The sequence below is a fragment of the Cebus imitator genome, unplaced genomic scaffold (assembly GCF_001604975.1).
Source record: "Cebus imitator isolate Cc_AM_T3 unplaced genomic scaffold, Cebus_imitator-1.0 Scaffold741, whole genome shotgun sequence".
In the NCBI taxonomy this organism is placed as follows: domain Eukaryota; kingdom Metazoa; phylum Chordata; class Mammalia; order Primates; family Cebidae; genus Cebus; species Cebus imitator.
In genome coordinates, this window is record NW_016108056.1 from 354,544 (window position 1) to 371,962 (window position 17,419).

Here is a 17,419-nt window from a genome sequence, read left to right on the forward strand (position 1 = left end):
CTGGCCTGTCTGCTTGGCAAATTGGGCAGCCTGCACCTGTAGGGTCTTCACCTCATGGTCCAGCTTTCTCTGGTTCATGTAGGCCTGGGCTACACTAGGGGGTTGGAGGAGGGAGGAGATCAGCTCGCCCAACTAGCTGGGGGTGGTCTCCAGGACTAATATCCCACTGCAGCAGTGGGAGTTCAGCCAAGAGTCGGGGCTCATCATTTGGCCATTTTTGGATGCGATGCAAATGACTACCAGTACATGCAAATAAATCCAGCTCCTCCCTCTCACTCCCAGGATTCCCAGGAGAGCCAAGATGGGAGCTGACTAGAAACATACCAGCTCCAACCCCCAAAAGGAGTTCCTGCAGCTGAATGGGGGAAGGGAGGGAAAACGGGGGGTGGGGGGGAGGGCGATATCCCTGAGGAAGAAGCTGGGAGGGAAAAGGGGCATGGAAAAACCGGGAAAATGCAACAGGAAGGGCACATCTGGCAGTGATTGGAAGCCTAGGGATCTATGCAAGAGGTTGGAGAGGGAAACTGGGCCCCTCCCTGAATCTGGGGTAGGATGGGAGAACAAACCCCCTCCCCAGGAACCCTGGGTCAAAAGAGGATATCCCAGGGGTTTCTTCTCTGCTCTCAGTTGCTCTCCCAAGTCTTCGCCTTCGCCCACACAGATCAAGGAACACACATACGCTCCCTCCCTTCTGCCTTAGGCACTAGTTTTTCTTTTCAATCAAGGCACATGCTGTGGTTTTACTACCATGGGGTTGGTGTCCCCCACCTTCTGCCAATGTTTTTTGCCCTCCCCCACCCCACCCCTGCAATAATTGTTCTCCTTTATTGGCTGACGAATTTTTCACTTCCCACCCCAAAGCTCTAGTCAGCCAGGAGTTTCACATCCGGTGCCCCCACCCATTGGAATGTGTGAGGGCTGGAGGGGGGAAGGGGTTGGTGGGGGCTGAGGGAGTGGGCAGGACACCTGACAGGGGCCAAGAGAGACTGAGCCTTTGTTTTCCTTTCTGGGGAATGAGAGGAGCCGTGGGCAGCAACACAAAACCCTTTCTAATCTGGCTTTGGCTTAGCTGCCCTCTAAGCTGAAAGTGGGGTGGGCTCTAGCAAAGGAAGAGAAGTGGGAGAAGCCTGGGCCAATCTCACAAATGATGAGCCCAGCAGGCGCCAATGTGGGAGGGAGGAAAAGGGAGGGGCAGGTCTTGTCCCTTCTTTTTGGGAGACTGCTGGGTCACCCTCAAGGGTCGGGTGGGAACTGAAACAGACTCCCCTGAGAGTTCCTGAACTCCTGGTTTTCCCCAATGACCACCTGCTTCTATATTCACACTGAGTAGAGAGCTGCCTGGAGAAAAGGGAGACCAGGGGCTCCAGCCACAACCTTCTTTTTCTCAACCTCCCCTCAAGATGAGTAACGAAGATGACCCCAGCCCCTGCATGGCTCATTTGGATGACTCAGTCTCTGGATTCACACCAAGGTGTTCTATTTGACCTGGGGTGGAAGGCACCATCCTGCCTTTCTTCCAACAGGCAGACTAGCAAATCATCTCCGCACACTTCTGGCTCACTCGGGGTCAAGAGATAACATTCTTTGCTCTTTCCCAGGTCTTTGGCTGTTACTGGCATTGTCATTTAGGGCTGCGGCAGGGTGTAGCCCCTGCAGACCCAGCAGGAAGGTAAGAGACAGCCTGGTTCTGCCAGAGCTCCTGGCACAGGTTCTACTCTCACCATCACCAGCTGTGCCACCTCTTTCCTGCCAGCTGCTCCCCAGGCTTTCCAGAGGGTGGGAGGCAGAGAAGGAGAGGGTGGTAAGCTGTGGTGAAGGAGGGTGCTCTCCCTCCTGCTGAAGTGACAGCTGGACTTGGAAGGGTGAAGGGAGGTGGACAGATGGCATCAAGTTGAAAATGCCAGGGAAGTTAATGTGGGAAGGGGAAATCTGCCTGCTTCTCTAACCACTGCAGCTGTTCCTCCCTTGCCCAGTGCTAGGGCTCAGAGTTGGCTCAAGTTTCTCTACATAGAGGTGGGAGGGGCGGGGTAGGATAGGGGAATGAGTGCACCATCCCACCCCTTCGACAGCGGCCTGAGGGACAGACCTTGTCAGTGCCTAAACTTGGGCGGGGTGGGGAAGGAGGAAACTGGCGTTGATGAGAAGAGGTTCATACCCCACATTGAGGTGATCCACCAAAGCTTCTGTCAGGCAGGTCGCTGCAGTGATAGCCTCTCGCCTCCTCTTCTCTGGGGAGAGGGAGAAAAGGAACTGGAGGGGAGACTTGGTTTTTTGAGGGATAGTGTTAAAGGTTCCCTATCTGTTCATGACTCTAGTTGCCGAAATTTCTTAACTAATCTCTGAATGCCAGAGCTGAAAAGGACCTTGCAAAACATAGAGCAACCTCTTTCATTTTCGAGGTGAGGAAACTGGTACCCTGGGAGGGAAATGGACTCACTCGGGGACACCAGGAAGTCAGTGGCAGCGCCCAGGACTCCTGACTCCCAGGCACTCTTTCTCCACTATCTTGGCCGAAGAATCTGTAACTCCAAGATTCCCAGCCCGGGCTCAGCGAACAAGTGCCCCACCTCCGTTCCGGTGGTTTCGGGCCTCCCAAGAATCCCATCTCTGGGGGTTCCCCACACCCTCCTCCCTCCAGAGGCGCTGCCTCGCACCGCCAGGACGACAGGCTCCCTGGGCCACAGGCGGGGCGCTCCGGGGCAGGGGCGGGGCTAAGCTGCGGCCGAGACTGGTGTTGGGGGCGTTGTCGAGGGGACAGGAATGTTGCCCCAGCGACCAGAGCCAGCTGGCAAGGGAAAGGAGTTTCAAAAAAAAGGCCGCCCTGAAATTCCCATTCCCCCGTGCCCGTGGCCCGCTAGCCGGCGTCCTTCCCTGGGTATGGGTAGTCACTCGAGATCCAGGCTCCCGGCTGAAGCTAGGCCGCGGCCGGAGAGAAAACGGAGATACTCGGCTCACCCTGCAGCTCCTTGCGTTCATTCTGTTTGGCCTGGTGTTCTTTTAGCAGGCGGGACAGCATGGTGGCGTCGGCCTGGGGGCTGGGGACGCCGGGCCCCCTCCGGCTCCGGAAGCTGGAACGCGCGCCTCGGCTCCCCGGGGCCATGTCACGTGACCGCAGTGTCACGTGAGGTTGGGACCCGCCCTCTTTTGAGACGTTGGGTGAAGAAGATCTTGGCGAGGAGCGGAGGTAGAGGGTTGGGGAGGGCGGGTGAACCCTTTACTCTTTGGTGCGTGTTGGAAGAAGCATTTTGGAATGAAGAAGAAGGTACCCATATTGCCAAGCCAGTTTTTAACGTTGCCTTTGGATCTCAGGCTTCGAGGGCCGGTGGTGCTAGGCTGTCACTGTTTGGTTGTTGAGGGAGCAGAAGCTCCCTGGACTCATTTACATTCTTTTCCTTCCCTCTCCTTACCTCCTGGCAGTGCTAGCTGGTTCTCCGTTGATTCCCAGTTCCCTCCCTCAAGGAGAGAATACTTTCCTCTCTCTCCCAACCTTCTTTCTTGTCACTACCCCACTGAAGCCTCTCAGCTGTGGGTGATAATTGTAGAGAAGCATTTTTAGACGCTTCGGGCGGCCTCCTAGGGAGCTTGGCTAACTGGGCGGGCTGTGTGAATGTACAATTTCATCTCTGTCCTTTTGTGGTCAGGAATGCGAACCCATTTCAGCCTTAGCAGAAGCGTAAGTGCTGTGCCAAAGTAAAATGTAATTTATATAAGGCCTCTGTGAACTAAAAAGAAATGCTTCCGGGATGAACTCCAATGAGAACAATTATAAACATCATCAACATATTCTTGCCATTGGTACAATCTCTCTCGGTGCACCTTGCACTAACATGTTGGATGACTTTGGGCAAGTTGCTCACCACTCTGGATTCTAGTTTTCTCTTTAGTAAAACTAGGAGAAGGGATTGGATTAAATCAGTGGTTCTCAACCCTGGCTTAGCTTTAGAATCTAAACATTAGAATCACAAAAATCACAAGGCTTATAAAAATGCCTTCATTCCAGACTAATTAAATAGAATCTAAGGGGTGGAGACCAAACATCAGTATATTTTAAAAGCTGTTCTGGTGATTCTAATGTGTATGCAGGGTTGAGAATCACCGGACTAAACCATGTCTAAAACTATTTCCAACTTTGGCATTCTTAATTTTGTGATTCATTGGCATAGTTGAAGTTGACTTCATTATATTTACTTGCAGGAGGAGGAGAGATGGGTGCTGATTGAGTTAGAAGAAAACATTCTTGACTTTTCTGAGTAAGATTTGAGAATTACTGATCAATGATTCATTCAGCGATTTGCGGAATAGCATTTCAAACCCTGGGAGGTGTGCAACTGTCAAAGGATTAATGTGGAGAAGCACATGAAATGCTTAAGTGGCAGCATAAAGCAAAACGTTAAGTGCCAAAATAAAAATTCTAATAAAAACGTTAGGTACTATTTGTATGTATGTGTCTACATTATATGTGTACTGTACCTTCTTTTTAAACATTTCCTGAGTACTCATCATAGGTCAAGCACTTTACATGTATTAGTTCATTTAATCCCTAGATCAGTTCTGTGAAGTATTATTATTAGTATCCCAAATTTGTAGATGAAGAATCTGAGGCAGTTAAGTAATAGAGTTCATTAGTGGTAGAGCTAGGATACAAACCCAGGCTATCTGACTCCAGAGCCTGAGTCTTACCACTGTACACTGCATAAACCACAGTTGAGACCTCAGGAGGGTTGACCCAGAGCCCTTTTCTGGGAATGTTTGTGTCTCTAATCATTATGCCCCTCTAGCTTGCTGGGCATGAACTGTAGGGAATCCTGGCAGGGGAGGAGTGTTTGGGAAGAGGCTCTGCTCCAGAGAAGGGCTGATCAATAGAAGCGGGAAGAGTGAGAGCATCACAGGGCAGCCTGGCCCAGTCCTCCCCCCTTTCTGGCTCCAGCTTCCAACTGCAGTGACCAAGCAAAATAGAGGCAGAATGGAAATGCCTGGTGCCTCACCTCCAGAGCTGTGGGGCCTGGGGGAGAAGGACATGGGTTGGAAGTGTCAAGAGAATGGTGACATGGGATAAGTGAAACAGAGGGTGAGGGCTAATGAGGGAGGTTGGTGTGGGGGTCTCAAGGGTTAGTTCTAAATGTTAAGATTTGGCCAACTCAGGGAGAGTGTCAAACCCATCCTGTATTACCCTCAGCCTTCTTGGCACGACTGCCTGACATTTTCACAATCAGCATAGAGACTGCCAGGATTCTGCAGACATTAGCCTTACCCTCCTCTCCCACACGCTGGCTGTTCCTTTGCCCTAGAGCTGAGCAGAGGACATGGGGCATCTGTAATCTAGCATCCCCAAGTGATCTCTCTAGGGTTATCCTCCATCTGTTCTTTTTCTGGGCCTTTATTTTTCACTATCTAACCTTAGTTTCTGCTGTGGTTGAAGCTCAGCTTCACTTGTCCTTGGTAGAGATGGACACAAGTCGCATACATATCTATCTGGAGAATGACTCTTGAAATTTCAAGTCCCTTTCTGTTCACCTGTCCTTACAATTTCCTACCTTAAGATTATTTTCTTACCCAGATTATTTTCCTTAGACTGAATGAATGCAACTCCATACTCCTTTCTCCACTGATTTCCCTCTTCTTTTGAGGTCTCTTTCAGAGTTAGCTTTAATTAGCAAGCTCCAAACTGACTGGCTGGGCCAAACAGGGCTGGAAGCTGATGAGTTGTTAGGGGTTCAGTTAGGACTGAGGGAGGACACAGAGTGAGTAAAGAAGGCTTCACATACTGGGAAATCTGGCTGGGCTTCAAGAGAGGGGGTTGTTGGTGGTGTGGCCAAGTTCCAAATGTTGGCCAGAAGCCAGTGCTCAAAGAAAAGGGGCCCTCAAGACAGTCTAAATGGCTCCCTTTGGTAAGTGACCTCCCAGTCCTTCTCAAGTGTAAGGGTTTCTTTTGGATCCTCAAAGACCAAAGCGGTCAAGCTGTTTCCCCACTGAATTCCCTCAATCACATTTGTGTTCTTTCTCTCCCAGCCACTCCCATAGTTCAAGCTTTGACTACAACCAGAATTCAGAGGCAGGGAGAAGGATTCCAGTGCTGGAGAGGAGGGTGGAATGAAAAAGTCCTCATGTTGCTGGTGCTGGGAAGGAAAACCTGACCCTGGGACATAAGCTCCAAGCCTCTGTTGCCAGATGAGGTGGAGGGAGAAGTTAGCCCTGAAGTGTGTGTTCTGGAAGTGTTTGCTTGTAAGCTAGAGACAACAACTGCAAAAAGTATGATTTGAGGGAGCTGAAAAATAGTGATCTCAAACGGAGGGGAAGAAGTTGTTAAAAAGGGAAGGGGCAGGAGAAAGCCGCAGCTTCCACTCAGACAAGAGCTAAAAGGGCAAATATCTTGGCTGGATCTGGACATTTCTCAACTTATAAAATTTTGGAGATTTTTGTAAAAATTATTAATCTTTTATTATTTATTATTTATTTATGTATTGTCTCACTCTGTTGCCTAGGCTGGAGTGCAGTGGTGTGATCTCGGCTCACTGCAACCTCCACCTCCTTAGTTCAAGCGATTCTCCTACCTCAGTCTTCCGAGCAGCTGGGACTACAGGCTTGGGCCACTATGCCTGGGTAATTTTTGTATTTTTAATGGAGACGGAGTTTCACCACGTTGGTCAGGCTGGTCTCGAACTCCTGACCTCATGATCCGCCTGCTTCAGCCTCCCAAAGTGCTGGGATTACAGGTGTGAGCCACCACACCTGGCCTAACCTTTATGTTCTTTTTTTTTTTTTTTTTTTTTTGAGACGGAGTTTCGCTCTTGTTACCCAGGCTGGGCTGGAGTGCAATGGCGCGATCTCGGCTCACCGCAACCTCCGCCTCCTGGGTTCAGGCAATTCTCCTGCCTCAGCCTCCTGAGTAGCTGGGATTACAGGCACGCGCCACCATGCCCAGCTAATTTTTTGTAATTTTAGTAGAGACGGGGTTTCACCATGTTGACCAGGATGGTCTTGATCTCTTGACCTCGTGATCCACCCGCCTCGGCCTCCCAAAGTGTTGGGATTACAGGCTTGAGCCACCGCGCCCGGCATAACCTTTATGTTTAAATTAAATTTAATGTGTTTTAAAAATTCAGTTCCTCAGTCATACTATCCACATTTCTTTTTCTTTTGTTTGTTTATATTTTTCAATTTATTTTTATTTATTTATTTTTTTTGAGACAGAGTCTCACTCTGTTGCCCAGGCTGGAGTACAGTGGATTAATCTATTCTATGGAGTGAAGCAGATAATCTATCCTGTGGATTATCATTTTACTTTGTTGATGGTATCCTTAGAAGCACAAAAGTTTTTACTTTTTTATTTTTATTTTTTGAGACACAGTCTCTGTTCCCCAGGCTGGAGTGCAGTGGCGCCATCTCTGCTCACTACAACCTCCACCTCCTGGGTTCAAGCAATTCTCATGCCTCAGCCTCCTGAGTAGCTGGGATTACAGGCATGTACCACCATGCCCAGCTGATTTTTGTATTTTTAGTAGAGATGGGTTTTTGTCATATTGGCCAGGCTGGTCTCAAACTCCTGACTTCAAGTAATCCGCCTGCCTCCCTCCCAAAGTGCTTGGATTACAGGTGTGAGCCACCACTTCTGGCTTGGAAATTATTTTGAAATAATTATAGATCAGAGGAAGTTGCAAAAACAGCACAGGAAGTCTTGTGTACCCTTCACCCAGTTTCCCCCAATGGTGACATCTTATGTAGCTGCAGTTTAAAACCAAAACTACTAAAAAGTTAATATTGGCACAATACTTTTTTTTTTTTTTTTTTTAAGACAGAGTCTCACTCGGTTGCCCAGGTTGGAGTGCAGTGGCGCAATCTTGGCTCATGCAACCTCTGCCTCCCAGGTTCAAGTGATTCTCCTGCCTCAGCCTACAAAGTAGCGGGGATTACAGGCACGTGCTGCCACACCTGGCTAATTTTTTTGTATTTTTTAGTAGGGATGGGGTTTCACTATGTTGATCATGCTGGTCTCGAACTCCTGACCTCAAGTGATCCACCTGCCTCAGCCTCCCAAAGTACTGGGATTACAGGTGTGAGCCACCAAGCCTGGCCTGGTACAGTACTGTTGGCTGGCCTGCAGGCCTTACTCAGTTTTTACTGTTTTTTTTACATGCATTTATTTATATGTGTGTAGTTCTATGCAGTTTTATATCGTATAGATTTGGGTAATCACTACCATAATCAAGATACAAAACCCATCACCACAAAGGAACCCCCTTGTGCTATTCCTTTATATTTGTCCCCACCAGGCTCCATCCTTGTCCCTGGCAACCACTAACCTGGTCTTCATCTCTATAGTTTTGTCATTTTGAGAATGGTATGCGAGTGGAATAATACAGTTTCAGCATTTTTTTGTTGGGAGATAGGGCCTCATTCTATCACACAGGCTGGAGTGCTGTGGCAAGATCATGACTCATTGCAGCCTTGACCTCCTGGTCTCAAGTGATGCTCCTGCCTCAGCATCCTGAGTAGCTGGGACCACAGACGTGGCTAGTTTTTGTATTTTTTGTAGAGATGGAGGTCTTCCTATGTTGCCCAGGCTGGTCTCCAACTCCTGGGCTCAAGTGACCCTCCTGCCTTGGCCTCTCAAAGTGCTGGGATTACAGGTGTAAACCACTGTGCCCAGCTCAGCATTAGTTTTTAATTTAACTAATTCCTAAACCCTTGACTAAAATACAAGGAGTTCTCTGACTGGTTATTTATCTTAATGTTGAGCTTACTCTATTCTCTGGATCCTTCTAGTTTCTTTCTTTTTTTTTTTTTCTTTTTTCTGAGAGGGAGTCTCTGTCACCCAGGCTGGAGTGCAGTGGTGCCATCTCAGCTCACTGCAACCTCTGCCTCCTGAGTTCAAGCGATTCTTGTGACTCAGCCTCTGGAGTAGCTGGGAATACAGTCACCTGTCACCACACCTGGCTAATTTTTGTATTTTTAGTAGAGATGGGGTTTCACCATGTTGGCCATACTGGTCTTGAACTCCTGACTTCAGGTGATTTGCTTGCCTTGGCCTCCCAAAGTGCTGGGATTACAGATGTGAGCCACCACGCCCGGCCCCCTCTGGTTTCTTAATTTCCCTCTTTACCTACAATATTATCTTCTATCCCAACATTCTGGTCTCATTTCTCCTTGAGGGAAATCTACATGTCTAAATTTAATAGGCTGGTCTAGTGCACTCTGGTGTGTTCCCCTCCCTCCCTTGCCCCCTCTATTTATAGCTGGGCTAATTTTGTGTGGCCTCTCTCTCTCTTCTTTCCTGATCCTTCCTACTGTGGTGGTGAGGTGACTTCTCAAATATTTGGGCAGAGGAGGTCAGAAGCAGATTTTTGGCATCCGATTTCAGCCCTGGATCACAGAAGCCAGCCAAGTGGGAGTGGAGGCAGACAGAAGCTGCAGGTGCCGATAGGAGGCAGCTTGGGCTCTAAAGGCATTTGGAGTTGGGGTGGAGGCAGTAATCCCAGTTCTATCCCAGTTCTATCCTGATTTTGCTATTCTGCATTCCCATATCAGTTCTTCTCTACTGTCTGGGGCTCTGAGATATAAAAGGGATGGGGAGTGCATGGTGAAAGTAGAATCCTCATGCCAGCCCTGCTGACAGCACATGTATTTCCTTATAGTACCTGTTTAGAGATGCTTTAGTGCTTTGGAGGGGATCTCCACAGGTGTAATATTGGAAAATGGAACTGGGTGCGGTGGCTCACGCCTGTAACCCTAGCACTCTGGGAGGCTGAGGTGGGCTGATCATGAGGTCAGGAGTTGGAGACCAGCCTGACCAACATGGTGAAACCCCGTCTCTATTAAAAAAGAAATAAAGAAGGCCGGGCGCGGTGGCTCAAGCCTGTAATCCCAGCACTTTGGGAGGCCGAGGCGGGTGGGTCACGAGGTCAAGAGATCGAGACCATCCTGGTCAACATAGTGAAACCCCGTCTCTACTAAAAATACAAAAAATTAGCTGGGCATGGTGGCACGTGCCTGTAATCCCAGCTACTCAGGAGGCTGAGGCAGAAGAACTGCCTGAACCCAGGAGACGGAGGTTGCGGTGAGCCGAGATCGCGCCATTGCACTCCAGCCTGGGTAACAAGAGCAAAACTCCGTCTCAAAAAAAAAAAAAAAAGAAATAAAGAAAGAAAGAAATTAAAAAAAGGAGAATGGAGGGCCAGACTTCCAAATGTCTGTTAACTTACCCAAGGTAAACACTATCCCAGGGCCAGCAGAGTGAGAACCTACTTTTTCTTTTTTTTTTTTTCGAGTAAGTATAATCCTGAACAATGAAGTAGGAGAGACAAAGAGAACATAGGAAGAGGAATGCGGTAGGTCACACACTGGAACTTTTAAGAAAAGGAAGGAGAAGAGAGAATCATAAGAATGTGATAGTGTTTGAAGGGCAGAGACAACATTAGAAACATTGAGAAATATTCTGAGATTCCAAGTGTGACAGAGACAAGAATGATGACAAAATAGAATTTGGGATGAGTCAAAACCAGATGGTGAGAGAGAGAAGGGAAGATGGACAGATGTATATTCGCAAGACCAACACCAGTAAGCAGGAGGTGAAGGAAGGGGAAGTGGGAGCAAGCAAGGTTCCCATTATGCCAAATTATTTCCTGTCTCTCCTCCTGGCCCCATTTCTGTATCGGAGTTATAAATAGCAGAGAGTTGGAAAGTGTCCTCCCACCCCCTTGCTTCTGTCCCAGCCTGAAGGAAAGAGAGAGGAAGAGGGACAGCCATTGGGTCCCTGTGGAGATCCCGTCTCAGCTCCACCCAGGTTCTGCTGAGCTAGCCCAGTACTCTGCCCCCTTCCATCTCCTCCCATTTCATGGATAGGAAACGTGCAGTCCTGGGAAGGATCTCGTAGCTGGGGACACCCTTTACATCCCTCTGCCTCTTGGGTCCAGTCTCTTTCATCTTTGCTTCTTTGACACCCACTCCGCTCCCCACTGCTTAATTTCCTCTTCCTGTAATCATCCCCAGTCGTTTTCTTTTCTCCCTTCATTCCATCCCTTGTCAACCAACCTCTTGCCCGTCTTTCTTCCTCTCCATTCCTTTTCTTTTTCCATTTCTCAATTTGCTCCCCATATCTCCCGAGTTTCTCTCACTCTTCCTGCCTCTGTCTTTTTCTCTGTTCCTTTGAATCATGACGATGTGGCTAGCACTGCTGTGGTCGTTGCCAGTCTCGGGGCGGGGTATGGGATAGGAGGGGGGAGGGCAGCAGTCTGATCCCAACAGCAGAAGGAGTGCTCTATGTGACCAGGGGGAACGGAGAGCCACACCGGACCCAGGCCCAGGACTGCTCCTCTTTCATTTCCTCTCTATCTGCAAATCTCTTTTCCCAGGTTGTCTTTTAGCGTCTTCCCACTTCTCATCTCTTACTCTCCTTCTTCTATTTCGGCCTCTCTCTTTCTATCAGTACTTCTCCCTCTCCGAATTCCTGGGCGCTGCCTCCACCACTCCCAGGCTGGGGATGGAGTTGGGGGAGAAGTGGAGGAGAGCGCCGTGTGGGGGCGGAGCCGGAGCTGGTGCTGGCCTTGGGGGGCGTGGTGGTGGGGGGGTCAGCAAGGCCAGTTCCCACCTCAGCCACCAGCCTGGGCATCCTCTAGGCGACGCACTTGGGTCTCCACCTGCCGCGGGAGAGAGGGGCGGGGCCGGGGGAGGGGCTTGGGCGGTGCCCCCGGGAGAGAAGGCGGGAGCCGGAGTGGACGCCCGAGCTGCGGCTGCTGTAGTTGTCCTAGCGGGTGCTGGGGCGGCGGACCGCGGGAGGGAGGGCTGGAGGGGCGAACGACTGGGAGACCTCAGAAAGACCAACGAGACTTCGGAGACCAGAGACGCGCCTGGGGGGACCTGGGGCTTGGGGCGCGCGAGAGTTCCCCTGCAATCGCTGGGAGCGCGCGCGGGGATCGTGCCATGGCCGGGGCTCGGAGCCGCGACCCTTGGGGGGCCTCCTGGATTTGCTACTTTTTTGGCTCCCTGCTCGTCGAACTGCTCTTCTCACGGGCTGTCGCCTTCAATCTGGACGTGATGGGTGCCTTGCGCAAGGAGGGCGAGCCAGGCAGCCTCTTCGGCTTCTCTGTGGCCCTGCACCGGCAGTTGCAGCCGCGACCCCAGAGCTGGTGAGTCACTGCCCCCGCCCAGAGTCTCCATGTCCGAGCCACAGATCGGCCCCCTCCCCACTCTGCAGGCCACCTCATTTCTCTGTTTTCCAGCTCCACCAACACCTAGACTGCCCACAGACATCTCACACCCCAACCTGGAGCCTTGCCTTATCTGCCTTGGGTCTGAAGCTGCACTATCCGGCCCCGAGACCCAGCATTTTGCTTTAGGGATGAGAGCAAGGTTCTTGTCTTGGCAGCAAACCAGCTTCTGGGCCTTTTCCCCCAGTTTGCATCCTTTATCCAGTCCCAGGGCCTGCGGCTCCCCTGCTTCTTCCAAGGGCTGAATTCCGCAAGGAAGGGAGACTGTCTGCTTAGAACGGGAGAAGATGAAAAGGACACAGAGGTTGAGGGTGCCATGAGAGGGATGCAGGGCAGACTCCAGAAATAACTTTCTGCCAGAGCATTGCCATGGATGGAATGAGGGCAGCAGGGCACTGGAAGGTCAGGAGAGAGCTGCCACTTCAGTGGCTTAGGACCACAGGAAGATTGGGAGAGGGTCTGCAGGTCTGGCAGCTTGCAGTAGGTGGCTTGGTGACAGAAAGTGGCAGAAAACTGAGCCTCCAAAACTACTGGTAATAGTAGCAGCAGCAGCAGCAGCAGCAGCAGCAGCCGTAGCAGCGAGAGGGATCCAGGAAGGATGCTGGCCAGGCTGCTCCCCTTCCTCCTCCTTAGGAAATTTCCAACTCCAGGAATCTTGCAGTAGGGAAATGCCAGAAGGAGTAAGGGATGGAGGACAATTCTAATTCTTTCTAATCAGTTCAGGACCCGTGGGAGATGGATATACTTTTGTGTGGGTCCTGTGTCATGCTGCCTGCATCCTTGGCTCTTGCTACATGTCCGACTGTAAAAAGAGAGGCCAGAGGTGAAGAAAGCTTCTCACCGGCTCCTGCTAGGGGGCTTTTCTCTCTTCAGCTGGTGCCTAAGCCACACTAAGTATCCATTACTGGGATCAACGCTGTCCACTGGGACTGTCTTCTCCCCTACTATTGGTCTGGGGGCAGGGAGCAGGGACAAGAGCTCATTTCTCCTCACTTGCTCAGGGAGTGGGGGCCTAGCTCTAATCTTTCTTCTTCCATTATCCCTATCATCTGGTAGCAAGGTCGGTGGTCCCCAAAACATTGGGAGAGGTAGAAAGCAACAGACTTCACCTCCTCTCCTGTTTGCCATCTGCTTCCTCATTCACATTTGCTCCCTCCCTCCCTTCTTCCCCCATCTGCCAGAGTTCCAGGACTGGAGGCCTTTTTAGGACATGCTGAACTCCCTAAGCTATTTCCAGGCAAATTCTAGGTTATTTTTAATAGCTTGGTCTCTTGTCGTTTCCCCCTCCTCTCTGAAGGTGGCCCCTGATTCTGTCTCCCAGAGCCAAGCTGGGGGCATTCCCAGAGGGCGTGACTGTCTCACGCTGCTTTCGCTCCAGCAGGGGGTGCTGTGCTGCCGGGGGCATGTGAGAGGCCAGGCACCTGCTTAGTCCCTAGCTTTTGAGTTGCAGGTCGCCTGCCTTAGCACTCACTGATGGAAAGAACATCTGGTCTGCTTTGATGGCTTTCAGTCTTGCTCTAGGATGCGACTTTGAGGCCTAACCTTTGCTATGTGGTTCCAGCCTCATTTATTTCCTTCAATTGTAAAATGGATATAAACAGTAGTATTACTATATAGGGTTGTTGTGCGGATTAAGAGTTCTTAATGTATGTAAAATGCTTATAATAGTGCATAGCCCACAGTGAGTGCTGTGAAAGTGTTGGTAGTACTGCTATTCTTGTATTGTGAATCACAGAGCGCCTTACAGAGATCCTGGGTCCAAACGCTTGGCTAGAGGGCCTTCCTGGCTGAGCCAGCCTTCCAGGCCAAGCATCCTCCCCAGAGGGCCACCCAGATTGAGAGGGGCTAAAGAGGGGCTGGACTTGGGCTGGGGCCTGGAGTGTGTGGAGAATCGCGAAGTGCAGTGGTCGTGGGCTACTCCTTTGTTTTCACTTATCTAAGCTCCCGGGGGTCCCTCTGCCTCTAGCTGCCAATATATATTTGTTTCTCTCTGCAGTGGCTGCATTGTGGCTGTCCAGAGGCCTGGGGTGGCTAGGGCTCATGGCATGAAGCCAGGAAGGAGTGTGTGTGGCTGGACCAGAGGTGGAGGGACTAGAGAGGCTGTGGGTGGATGCTCTTGTTCCACTAGGGATCAGCTGGCCTCTTCTCCACCGAGAGTGGACTGGGCATGTCTATGCACTCAGCTTCTTTCCACCATATGGGCCCCTCGTCTCCTCCCTACTTTTGGCCTCCAGAGGAGATGTGCGCATAGAACAAAGTTAGCTTCTCTGGGTGCTTAGCTATGCACTGACCATCTGTGACACTGGGTATCTCTATGAGTCCACAAAATCTGTGTGCTCGGTACAGACATCCTGACACTCCCTTTGGGGCAAGCACAAAGATGAAAAGACAGCCTGATCCTCAGAGAGATGACCACCTCTATGTTTGAAGGTTGGGGGCACAGCTGACTTGCCTGAAGGTTGCCATTTATTTGCACAGGGCTGTATCACTTTGTTTCCTTTTCTGCCCAGGCTACCCTCCCCTCTTTCTTCTTCCTTTTCTGGGGTGGTCTCAGTGTCCTAGAGACAGGTCAGTCATTGGGCGGAGTGAAAAAGTGTTGGAGTTAGGCCGATGTGGATTTGAATTCCAGCATCACTGCTTAATGTTTTTGAGTGAGTTTCCTCATCTGAAAGACAAGAAAAGAATCCTTATCTCATAGGACTGTTGTGAAGATTAAATAACATAATGCACGTGACTTGCCTATCCTGGTGCTTGGCACATATGTGGACAGTGACGAATGTGAGTTTCTCATATCCCTGGAGTCTAGCCTCGGACCTGACCTCATAGTAGGTGCTGAATAAATATGATTCTTTTGTCCCATCAGCGCCTGACACAGGACTTGGCATGTGACAGACTCTCAATAAGTAGTTGAATGCCCTTCTCTCCTACTCCCTATACCCCTTCTCTGTCTTGACAGTGGCTCTGACAAGGGATGGCAGCTGCTAAGAGATGAGGAGGAGTTGTGGGAAGGAAGAGTGGTTCTCTGCCATCCTCCTCCTTCCCATCAGACCTGGCACAGTGCCCCACAGATGCCTGTCTGTAATATTGCCTAACACGGTTTTGGGCCTTGCCCCCCAGGAAGGGAGATGGAGGAGAAGAGTGTGGGAGAGAGGCCTTGAGGTTTGTCCCGCTGCCACTTCTGAGTCTCTCCTTCTGCAAAGAGAGGACCCGTGGAGCCAGCTGGGTGTCAGTCATCTCACCTCACCCCGCCTTCACTCCTGGCCTGGGGATTCAGCCCCAGGGGACCCAGGCAGCCTCCTTTCCCAGCACAGTGCTCCCCTGGGGAAGCTGCCTTGGCTGTGATCATGGAAAATTGTCCTGCCAAGAAAGTTGTAGCTGGGAAAGAGGCCGAGGGGCAGGCAGGAGAGAAGGCTGGGTGGGGGTCGGGGGTGGAAGGGAAGGCGAAATCATGGATGTGGGGAGGAGAAGGAAGGATGGGGAAGGGAATTTAGGATGTGGAGAAGAGAATGGGGTAGAATTGGAGGCAGAATGAGAAACTTGTCCCTACCTCTGTGCAAGCTGGAGTGGCTGACTGAATCCTGGTCTGGCACAATTTCTTGGAGGTGGGGTTTTTGCTGGGTCCCTGATCTGGGGGAAGTGGGTCCATATCTAGCCTCTTGCCTGGCCTCTGAAACTGGTCCCTGAGCCACACTGTGGTGCCAGTCTGGGCCCCTGTTACTTTTGCTTCCAGCATTCTTGGCATTTCTGGCTGGCTTTCAACTGGACTGGGTTGGGGAGCAGGGCAGAGCTTGGGGATGGGGCCAAGGACGGGTAGGGAAGGCCTGCTCAGGAACAGGTGCTGGGGACAGGCGGTTCTTTCAGACTAGCAGGGCTGGCTGTTGAGTTAGCTTGTGTGTGTGTGTATCTGCTATGCATGTTGGTCCCTCACCCAGATAGTGTGTACGTGCAACGTGATGACCAAGTATATTAATTTGTCCTTGCCAGGGTTTGTGAAAACTGACATTTGCCCATTCTCTTTAGTCTTTTAACACTCTGTTTAATACTGAGGGGTTGGGCCTGGGCAGCTCTAAGGAGGTTGGATCGTTCTGCCCTCTGACTCCTGTTCCTGCCCTTGCACCATTTGCAGGCTGCTGGTGGGTGCTCCCCAGGCCCTGGCTCTTCCTGGGCAGCAGGCGAATCGCACTGGTGGCCTCTTCGCTTGTCCCTTGAGCCTGGAGGAGACCGACTGCTACAGAGTGGACATCGACCAGGGAGGTGTGGCCCTGCATGAACGGATTGGGGGAAGCGTGTGATGGGGGAGGAGAGGACTTGGGCTCCTCTTCCCTCCCCTAATTCCCAGTGTCCTGCCTCCAGCTGATGTGCAAAAGGAAAGCAAGGAGAACCAGTGGTTGGGAGTCAGTGTTCGGAGCCAGGGGCCTGGGGGCAAGATTGTTGTGAGTACTACTTCTCATGACTGAATGCAAGCATGGGGTGTGTGTGTGTGTGTGTGTGTGTGTGTGTGTGTTTATGGCGTGTGCATATGCACAGCTGTGCTTAGACAACACAAGTTAGGAACATGGTATGATTCCAAGTACACCAGGGAGATATAAAAAGGTGTGAGACAAAAAAAAAAAAAATGTGTGAGACATGGTCCTTGTCCTTATAAATGTAAACTTCTGTCCATTCGTCCAACCATCCATTTGTCGAACTCTTATTGAGAACCTTTGAAGCATCAGGCATTGTACTAGTTAGTCAGAGAGGATGTATAAACACAGGGGAAAGCCTGGGCCATGCCCGATGGCTATGGGGATTGTCATTCTCTCTCTCTTTTTTTTTTTCAGTGTCTCTCTGTATCTTTCAGTAACATGCATAGACACACAATTACCAATATGGGTCACTATGGGGCAGAATCTGGTTAATTTTAGGTGAGTGGTCTAGTCTCCAGTCTATAAAAGTCCAAAGGAGGAGTGGAGAGAAAAGACTTCTGCAGATGGGGGGATTTGAGCCAGGCTTTTAACAATAGATAATACTGAACCTGGACAACACAGTGGGACGCTGTCTCTACAAAAGATAAAAACAAATTAGCCAGTCATGGTGGTGCATGCCTGTAATCCCAGCTACACAGGAGGCTGAGGTGGGAGGATCACTTGAGCCCTGGAGGCTGCAGTGAGCCATGATTGTGTCACTACACTCCAGCTTGGCTGGGTAACAGAGTGAGACCTTGCCTCAAAAAAAAA

General features: G+C 50.6%; 2 protein-coding genes across 5 annotated transcripts in view; one reads left to right on the plus strand and one right to left on the minus strand.

The window, feature by feature from the left end:
• On the minus strand, positions 1-3,133 carry BLOC1S1 (biogenesis of lysosomal organelles complex 1 subunit 1; the record flags this gene model as incomplete). The annotated part of the gene is made up of 3 exons (XM_017519376.2): positions 2,956-3,133; positions 2,156-2,228; positions 1-94 (listed from the first exon to the last, which is right to left on the minus strand). Coding segments are annotated over exons 1-3 (312 nt in total), but the record flags the coding sequence as incomplete, so codon positions are not given.
• An 8,435-nt stretch (positions 3,134-11,568) lies between these two features.
• Positions 11,569-17,419, plus strand: part of ITGA7 (integrin subunit alpha 7) — a 22,223-nt gene continuing 16,372 nt past the window's right edge. For all 4 annotated transcript variants that reach the window (XM_017519418.1, XM_037735177.1, XM_037735176.1 and 1 more), the window contains exons 1-3: positions 11,569-12,122; positions 16,330-16,457; positions 16,557-16,636. In XM_017519418.1, the coding sequence (XP_017374907.1) occupies positions 11,917-12,122; positions 16,330-16,457; positions 16,557-16,636 (414 nt within the window). In that variant the 5' untranslated portion in view covers positions 11,569-11,916. The remainder of the gene's footprint in view (positions 12,123-16,329; positions 16,458-16,556; positions 16,637-17,419) is intronic.